At 37.7% G+C, this 10,213-nt stretch overlaps 1 protein-coding gene across 1 annotated transcript in view; it reads right to left on the bottom strand.

The window, feature by feature from the left end:
* Positions 1 to 6,366: 6,366 nt before the first annotated feature.
* The window catches only part of LINGO2 (leucine rich repeat and Ig domain containing 2), a 329,220-nt gene continuing 325,373 nt past the window's right edge, over positions 6,367 to 10,213 (bottom strand). Inside the window, exon 2 of the mRNA XM_074017355.1 lies at positions 6,367 to 8,977. Coding sequence (XP_073873456.1) covers positions 7,122 to 8,942 — 1,821 coding nt within the window. The 5' untranslated portion in view covers positions 8,943 to 8,977 and the 3' untranslated portion in view covers positions 6,367 to 7,121. The remainder of the gene's footprint in view (positions 8,978 to 10,213) is intronic.

Genomic DNA, 10,213 nt, shown 5'->3' with positions numbered 1-10,213 from the left:
ATTTTAAGCCTTAAGTTATGCCCATTACTTGCTTATGTAATTAATTCACACGAATTTGGAGACTTTTGCAAGTGATACAGGATTTAGCTCTACTAAAGTAGAATATCTGTAGAGTATGGTTGATATTACATAAATTTGGATGCCCAGCAGGTTGAACTATGACCCCTTTGTAACTTTCTGTAGCTGGATACCCTGTCTTTTGAATACTCTGAGTTGTCTCCACTCACTTTAGCATTTGAATGAGATTCCACTGGACCTGCTTCATCTCTGACAGTATTGGGGATTACTAATTAATACAGTGGTATCTCATGTTCCCTGTGAGACTCATATAACCTACTTCTGCCAATAAGAAAGTATTTTTATATGACTCCAGTTGTCTTGTATTGCATTTCATTTCTTATTAATACTTCAATGAATTTAACCGAGATGGCAGATGCTTAAGCCCTTTCATCAGCAAAGAAAACATGTTTTCCTAACTTATGTTACATGTTAATAAGTTAATTTGTTTTTACATGTTAAAAAACATGCCCACAACAATTAACCAATAATAATAGCTAATGAGATGCAAACCTAAATCAAGATACTTTTGTCATTAGCATCAATTTTTTGAAAACAAAAACTTTCAGGCATTTTTTTAGGAAAAGTTTTGCTAGGTTGTTATTAACTTTCAATCATGGGATATTCTCAAAATAGCATTTTGATAAAAGACATTAAAGGAAAACACAGATACACATTGTTTTTCTCCTGCTCAAGCTTATCAACTTTTAAAACAGTTATAATTTAAACACAAAAAAATCAAACCACCCTTCCCCACATATTTTTATATATATATATATATAAACAATAGAAATTATGATTTGGGGCATTCTATACCATAAGGGAAAAACCTGAAGACAACTGTCTTGTGTATGAAGCAACTCAGGTGTTTATGGTATACCTGATTTTATAACTGCGGAGAAAAAGACTATGTTTTCTTCCAAATAGCCTCTATACAAAGTTTGTCCATGATTCAATTCCAATCTCTTATCACACAGATACGTATATAAATCAGTTTGCTGTTGGACATACATTGTAAAGAATGAAAAAAAATTTTTTTGCAAGTCTGAATTAATCTCCTGTTTAATTATTTGATTATATTGTATTGTTGATTTTACTGAATATATTGCAGTGTAGACTAAAGATATTAAAGCAATTTAGAATAGGAGGTGTGCAACAAAATAAAGGAAGTTAACATGGCAACCAAATTTCTTTTTTTTGGTCCTTTTAGAACAGGCATAAAGTCTTTGACCCATCATCAGTATGGACAGTTATCTTTTGAACTTTACTGGAATTAAGCAATTTAGTAAAACAAATTTGCATTTTTTTGTTGTCTTCTAATGACTATTTTGCATATTAAAAGTAAAGTCTTCTTTAAAATGTGAAGTACTCTCTTGATTATGCCAGCTCTTTTCTCATTCTGCTAAGGCTATAAATAAAGCTTTCTATTTAAGGCTGGCATTATATCAACCCACCTGCTTCTGGAAGGGAGAGGAAAAAAATCAGAATCACTCAACCTGCACATTGCTGTCAGCTTGTGATTATGTGAATGGTAAGTCTTAACTTTTAAAGTGTTATGTGAGATAGCTGGAGGGTTTTTTTTTTTTAAAGCAATTTCCAGTTTAACAATTACCCAAGAATCTCAGTTACCAATGAAAGAAGACTTATCCCTGGAGAGAGCATTCATTGATGAGGATGGCAGCAGCTGAGAAGTGACAGTGGTGAGTAGGCAGAGCAGGAGAGTGAAGGATCATTTCAATTGCTGCATCAGGAAAGGAGGCAAGTATGTGGGGGAATACCAAAGCTTTTCTCCTTCTGTGGGCTGTCTCAGGGTACTTTAGTTCCTGCTTTTTCTCCTTCCTATTCAGGATGTTCTCCATGGAGAAGGGGGTCAGGGAGGGAGAAGAGGTATTAAAGACCTTGGTAAACTCGAGAAAGGCAGTCTTGGACGCATGCAAGCTTGTCCTGATCAAACTCCCAAATTTAGAAAGAGTAACATCAGCCCCAGTCCTATTTTAGAAAAATAAGCCTTTTACAAACATCTTAATTATGTATTTTGTTGTTGTTGGAAACATTTCATCCTAGGCCATTTGTTAAAAATCTCACACAAGATAAGGAAGTTCTAGTCCCTACCATTTTTTTGAGAAAACATGCAGTTACACTTAACTGTTCTCCAAACAGACAAACCAACTTCAGAGTCGAAAACCTGTCATTAATTGTTGATTTAAAACCTTGTTTACTTGGCTAAACCTTGCAAGCCTAGCCATATGGCCCCTGAACCCAATGTTTATTAGGTTAATTGAGCTAAAGATCACAGCAATCAGCTATCATTTCATCTTGTAGACCTATGTTGTAAAGCTGTCCTTTCCCAGCTGGAGTGTAAATGAGAAGGCTCTTTTGGGAATGGCTTTTGAAGGCGAAAAGGGGAGCATCACTGAGAGATTCATGTCAAGTGTTTGCCAAAGTACCAGAAAACACCCTTTGTTGCCTAACCAAAATAGAAATTCAAAAATCAACAAATCAAATAATATTTCATTCCTCAAGGCTTTCTGCACCCAAAGGCAGAATTCCCAAACTCCTCAATCAGAAAAACATCAAGGGTTTTAGCTGAAAGGAACTGAAAGGAGCTCCCAAAGCCAATGGCGGAAAATCAGTGGAAATTACCAGGCACATGATGTATGAGTCTAACCAATAGGGAATGTTAATTATAGTAAGAGATAATAAATCTTTACCTAAGTGCTGAGTAGAATGAATGCCTTTGGTTCCAAAGGTTTTGTTACTAGATTCAGATGCCACAAAATCCATTTGGGATAGCTCATGTGAGCTATAGGTGACTGGGTCATAGAAATAAAGGTATAAAAAGGATACCAGTGAAAGTCAAGGAAGAACATAATCTCTGATTCTTCTTCAGGTAGGAGATAATAACTATAAAAATTGGCAAGAAAGAAAACAGGATTAAAATGGATCCAAGTGTCTCCCTCTAACCTTCCTTAAATTCTTCATATATCTTTATGTTTGGTCTTAGACTTCTAAGCTGAAAATTATGTAATTATTTTCTTTCCTAGAAAGCCTCAAGACATATTCAGTGCTGAATGGCTTCTGAGCACATCCCCTGAAGTTAAAACAAATGTCTTGACGCAAAGATGAAGAGAGACCCTGGAAGTAGAAGTTAATTTACATGGGACTCTACTCTTTTATTTCTCCAAGATCACATTCTCTCTTTTGTTCCTCTGATATAAAAATACATGTGTTTGTACCAGAGTAAAGTGATAAAAGTCAGGCCTCGATGCAAGTGACATTTAAATAATCCTTTTTTAAAAAGTCACAGAAGATTGCAACTTCTAAACTCCTGTAAGAACTGAGGAACACAGAATGTTTGACAGAATAATGAAGAAAAGAATCCATCCTAAATACTGTAGGGCAACTTCTGAATGTGTTTTTCCTAATAGGGAGTTATCAGTAACAAGCAAAATTTCTCAGAAAGTTGAGCAAAACCAGAGTGGAATGAAAACCACTGGGATGAAATGCTGAGCCAAACAACAGTATTTCTTTCTAGGATACTTTGAAACAAAGCCTCTGGGAAGAAAATGACTCAGAGATGTTATATTTAAGCAAGTAAGTTGGCCCCTATGCTGGTATGAGCTTTTATGCTCTACCATGGTCTAGTTGATATAACAAAGAGTAATCAGAAGCCATGAGGGAAAATTCATGAATCCTTTTGTGAAACTGAGTACTAAAGCACCAGCGTTTCCGTCAATGGATACCAGAACTTTGCAGGCACAAAAAGGAACCCAAGATCTGCTCAGATAGTGGGAGTGTAGAAAATTAAATGTCTATTCAATTACCTATTAATCCATTACTATGATGGATGCTTCAGGCAAAAAGGTGCTAATTCCCCTGAAAATATCTGGTCAATATACTTTTATGATCTAAACACTGACACAGGCAATTTTTTTTGATAATCTATTGGAGGCCAAACAGTAATTTTACTCTTATTAGAAATATTAGATTTGGGAATACTTCAGAAGAGTACTATTCTAGTCTAAAGTTGACCAATCTGGATTCTATGGAGCTCTAGTTATTGAAAATTTATAGCATGAAAAGTGCTTTCTGCTCATACAAATTAGTGAAGCCCGAAGATGAACAATATTAAACACGATTCTTATTTACAGGACTTTCCAGAGAATTTATTAGGCTTATATAGATTTCGAATCTCTAAAGGTGGTTACAGAATGCATTTCCCCAATATACTGGGGTCAACAGGACTCTTTTTTTTTTTTTTTTTTTTTTTTTTTTTTTTTTTTAGGAAGAATGATTAGAAATATCTGAAATAGTAGAGACGGGGTTTCGCCGTGTTAGCCAGGATGGTCTCGATCTCCTGACCTTGTGATCTGGCGGCGCCTGTGGTCCCAGCTACTCGGGAGGCTGAGGCAGGAGAATGGCGTGAACCCGGGAGGCGGAGCTTGCAGTGAGCTGAGATCTGGCCACTGCACTCCAGCCTGGGTGACAGAGCGAGACTCTGTCTCAAAAAAAAAAAAAAAAAAAAAAAAAAGAAATATCTGAAATAACTATTGTTCCACGGATCAGAGTATGGGACCTCTAAGAAAATTCATTCTCTTTTCTTCCAATAAAATGAATAATAACGAAATCTTTTAACTAAATATTTTTCATGGATGGGTACATTTTAATACAATTTCATTTCACTCAGCTGTTTTTGGCCAACTTTTATTTTGACAAAAGAGCAGTCAAAATCACAAAACCCTCTTGTTAATTGCTCAATGTTTCTCCCTCTTTTTTGACAATTAGTTGAATACTGCTTCACACAATGCTGCCACATAAAGCTAGTTTCTATTAACTTTTGGAAGTTTTTTGGAAATCTCTAACTTTGTTCATTTTCAAATTTGAAAGTCCCCATTCCATTTGCACACAAGTTGGATTTGTGATAGAGTTTGCAGCAGAGCTTGATTTGCATTGTTTGATATAAGGTAATTGGCACAAATGGAAAATAGAATTCTAAAAGATCCGTAATAATCAGAAAAGTCAAATGAAAAATGACTTGAGCAGGCAATTCTTCAATCTTTCATCATATTTTCCACCCTTTATTAGGGGAGAAATTGGTTTAACTCTGTTGCTATCTGACTGGCAAAACAATTTCTGGGCTTGTCCTACTTTTATTGGGATCAATTTAATTTTATTAAAGTTCCTCAAAATTTCAAATTTTCAAATTTCAAACTAAAAAGAGCCAGTCTTTTGAATGTCAACCCTCCAATCCAATATGTCAAGAAGCAAACCCCAGATACTTTCTACTCCAGCTTACACGTTATTCAAAACGTAACCTATTTTCAGATCCCTCTTGAAATTGGAAAAGTATAGATATTTCCTATCAGTTCTATGCTGATTAAATGTGACATTTCATGAACACAGTCCACATTCAATGCTTTCTCAGATCACATAACCATATGCTTTGAAAGTCATTCACTGACCATTTAGCCAAATGAAACTATGCCTCCTCTGAATCAGATCACTGGTGGTCATGGAATGACATCAGTTTTTATAAACTGGAATGTTTAACTTTGAGTAACAGACATTAATACAAACTGAATTGGACAAGTATCCTTGGGTCAGAGAGAGGAAAAAAATTCAGCACAACTTAACATATTTATAGGGTTATAATCTTGCTTTTTCCTCAGTGGAGAGAAAAAAGAAATCACTAAATGATTTTTAATCCATCTTGTTTTTTCTCAGTTCTTAGAAAACAAGACAAATTTCTCTTTATTACACACGATAATTTTCAAAGTAAAAACCAAAATCTAATTGGGAAGGAAGCAGGAAGAAACCCTGAAGTTGTCTATGCAAGGTAATACTGTGTGTACTGTATTCAAGTAGAGAACATCAGAGTGGCAGTAGCTAGATGTTCCCTTGACTAGCAGCAATCTAGCACATAGGCAGCTATCATGTTTTAAACAAATCCTTGTTTGCATTAACATGTTATGTATTTATCACCCTGGTTTGTGTTGGCATCTGAGAAGAACTCTTTCTTATTCAGAGAGCTTTTGAATATCTGAATTCTTGATCTTAGCTACTGGTGAATGTTATCCTATGGTTATTTGTAACCATTACCTCTTCTTCCATTTTCTATTAACCCGCTAGTAGTGACTGTGGAAAGTAAAATCAAGGAGTGATTAAATGAATCATTTTCATTATTAACACCTACCTTGCATTTTACAGGTACATCTAGTGGTGCACCACCTTCTGGAGAAACCAAGGGCTTTGTTACAGTAAACTGGTCCAGTGTGATATTATCACAAGTATAAAAAATATTCCATTCTGTATCAAAACTAGGCACATGCCTTTATTTATAGTAACAGAAGTTAACAGAGTTGAGCAGTTTTGCCGTGGGTCCTGTTTCTTGGCATCCTACATCAAACAAACACATCTCTCAAAATATCTCCGCCTATAACTCCAGGGATCTAGTCTCAGGGTCATCTGTAGGTAACGGAAGGTGAAATCACACTTGGATCTATAGTGGTAACTAAAAGCACAACCTCTCATTCATATTGCTTTAAAAACATGTACAGCATATATGTTTCAAAAAAGGAAGAAAAGAATATATTGATCTCTTTGTGGTACTGAACCAACAATATGGTATGATGCAAGGCTTTAACAAATGATAATCATAGATACAAATTTTTCTGTAGAGTATGTTTTAGACAAATGTGTCTTTTAAATATGTAAATCCTACACTGTAGGTTGTTCTTTTTTTTTTCTTTTGTTTTTGCAGTGGTAGAAAATGCTGAATAATTGTCCATGAGTGTGAGCCAAAGATTCAGGTTCATTACTGAGATCCCCAGAATGCCAATATTTGCAATGCAAACACTTAGTATCCCACTGTGTGAAGGGCTCTGACACATGCCTGCCTGCCTTTCGATGGAGAGTCTCCATTGGAAGTCCTCCTGCTTCCATAGACCCTGCTTTTGATACAGGGGCAGCTGCACACGGCTGCCTCTTAATCTAGTAATTTACTGTGCCATACTGTCTTACTGATGACCAACATTGATAGAGACAGTAGTGTGAGGGGCGGGCCTTCAAATCATTTTCATGTTGAACCTCCTGGGTCCAGCTACCTCCCCTTCCACAGCAGCACCGTTGTTTTTCCTGGGCACATACTCAAGGTCAATGCTGTTTTTGTGCTTGCCTTTCCCTCGGCTCCACACAAACAGGAGAAGAAAACAAAATAAAACCACTCCCAGGAATGTGAAGCAGCCCATAGCTGTAGACACCAGTATTGTTTTAAGGTCCAGGGAAAAAGTATTGGCATTGGTGCCATTGGAAATGGTGTCATTGGAGTCGGTCATGTACATAGGGGTCCTGTTCGCATAAAGAAAGCGATCTGAAGCGAATCCTTTCACAGTTAAGGAGGCTGTGAAGGTGTCATTCCCAGCAGCGTTGCTAGCAATACAAACATACATCCCACTGTCTTGATCCTGGGCAAAGCGGATTTCCAAGGTGCCATCACCCAACACGGTGGCTCTTCCATTGGACTTGGTGGTGATGAAACGCCTTCGGGGTGTCACCCAGGAAATCACAGGCTGCGGGTCTCCATCGGCACTGCATTCTAGCTGGACCGTCTGCCCTTCATCTACTAGCAGATGCTGCAACTTCTTTTCACGGATTTTGGGTTTTTTGCAGGTAAAGTAAAAAGAAAGGGCAGTGCTATGGAAATCCTTGAATGACCTCTCACGGATGGTGTCTGGGCCAGCACACATAGGTTGCTGGCCACCAAACTGCAGGGTGGGTTGTCGCTGCAAGATCCAGAGAAGGCGGCAGTCACAGGCCAGAGGGTTGTTGTTAATGCTCAGGACTTCCAGAGCCCTAGGGGAGGAGAAGACATTCTCTTCCAAAGTTTCCAGCAGGTTCTGAGACACATTAAGGACGCGTAGGAAGCGGAGCCCTTGGAAGGAGTGAGGCTCAATGGTGCGAAGCTGGGCCCCCACTATATGAAGCTCCTGAAGGCGGATCAGGTCAGAGAACATGCCTGCTTCAATAGTGCTGATGGGATTGTAGGAGAGGTTAAGGTGAGTCAGGTATACCAGGTGTTTAAAGGCAAGGAAGGGTACAGTAGACAGATTGGTGTTGGTGATTGAAAGGGACGTGAGGTTGAGACCGTAGAGGCTATTGGCAGGCATCATATCCAGTAAAGGCCAATAGTCAATCTCCAGGTGTTTCAGGTGGAACAATCTTTTAAAGGCATACACAGGCATATTGTTGATATTGAGATGCTTCAGATGCAAGCTGATGAGGCTGCGGAGGTGGGAGAGGGCTTCTGTTGGTACTGCTGTTAAGTTGCATTTCTCCAGGGTGAGCTGCTCCAGGCTAAGTAGCCCACTGAATGCCCTATGTGATATATAAACCAAATCATTGTCCCCCACTTCTAGAGACTTCAGGTTATGCAGATCCTGGAACATGTAGTCTAGTAAAATGACAATCTTATTCTCACTAATGTCAAGCTTAGTGAGATTGGACAGCCCTGTGAATACCCCCAAAGGGACCAACTTTAGACGATTGCCTTTTAGGCGGAGGGAACGCAGGTTAAAGAGATTGTTGAATGCTCCTGGTTCCACATTGGCAATGATGTTGTCACTCAAGTCTATCTCTTCCAGCAGAGGATATGATATGAATTCTTCAGGGTTGACACTTTTTAGCCTGTTTTTACTGAGGTCCAAGATTTTGGTTTCGATGGGAATGCCTTCTGGGATGGCGATCAATCGCCTTCTGTGACAGCTAACAGATTTGTTCTGGGCAGAGCACTCACAGCGAGCAGGGCAGCCAATGGTGGATCCCATGAAGACTAACATCACAGCCAGACCCAGGAATGGCTGCCAGCATGATATAGCCGTGTGAAGCATGACTCCACTTCTTAGTCTACACCTTGGTCACGGGCCTGCATGCAAGGGGCAAAAGAAGGGAGGAAGAGAAGGTGAGTTAGGATCTAAATAGGTGAAGGGACACAAATAGAGCAGCAAATGTAATGGAAAGGATACTGGATTTGGAATCCATCAGACCTGGGTATAAACCTGAGGGTTGACCCTCTTAGCAACATATGTTCTTGGTCAAGTTATTTCATCTCTCTGTATTTTAGATTTCCTGGCTGTGAAATGGGGATAATAACAGTAATAGCTTCCCAGAGTTGCCATGACAATTTCAATGTTTGACAAGTATAATGAGATAAAGACAATGTGTGACACAGACTGAGACAACACAGTATAAATTTCACACTCAAAGGCTCTATTTTAAATTCAAATGAAAGAAACAGAGGTCAACAGCTAAGAAGAAAGCAGTTCAGTTTGAATCAGTGTCTGCATCACTAATGTTTAGGATATCATCCTCTATTCAAAACAAAGCTAACAGAAGTTTCATTCAATATCAGGCCTTTAGGTGCAACATACAAAACAAAGTTATGTTCAATGCAAGGTGTTGGAATGTTTTTCTTCATGTATACATTTTCTACTTTTAACCTTTGAATGTTAATGTATCTTTCATAATTTAGCAAACTTTAATTTATGAAGGGATTTTCTTATTTGAGGCAAACAGAAGGTCCTCCAAGTATGCCTGTATTGTTTTTGTGTTTCTCATAGGAATGAGGCAGAATCAAGGTACAGGATGCCTATAATAAAAAATGCCATTTTAAATGATTTTGAGATAAATATTGAGGAATGGGAAGAGAAATAACTTTCAGAAAAATATCTTGTAATGATAAATGAACTATCCCTCTTTCACATTCAAACAAACTCAGTGCACCTGTTAAAGTGAAATTAAATAGGTAGCAAAAGAGATCGGAAATGAGTATGTTTTAAATGTGGATAGTTTAGTAGACACTGAATTCAGCTGAATAATAAAAGGTGTATTACTGAGCTCTACTTTTCAACTTGGGGTTCTCAGGGGTACGCTTTATCCATGAACACCATATTTTAATTAAGGTTAAGTAGTTTGAAACAATACTTTTAGATAAAGAAGTGTTTTATAAACTTCAACATTCATTCCTGAACTATAAAGGAAAAATTACTAAGAAAATAATTATCCAATTACAGTGTTTACATATATATCTATGTCTACAACCACAGTATGTCTTATATGTAAACAAATTTATGAATAAAAATAACAAGTAGGATCAAACTTA

The sequence above is a fragment of the Macaca fascicularis genome, chromosome 15 (assembly GCF_037993035.2).
Source record: "Macaca fascicularis isolate 582-1 chromosome 15, T2T-MFA8v1.1".
In the NCBI taxonomy this organism is placed as follows: Eukaryota; Metazoa; Chordata; class Mammalia; order Primates; family Cercopithecidae; genus Macaca; species Macaca fascicularis.
The sequence above is the reverse complement of the archived record's forward strand: the minus strand, read 5'-3'. Positions and strand labels throughout refer to the sequence as shown.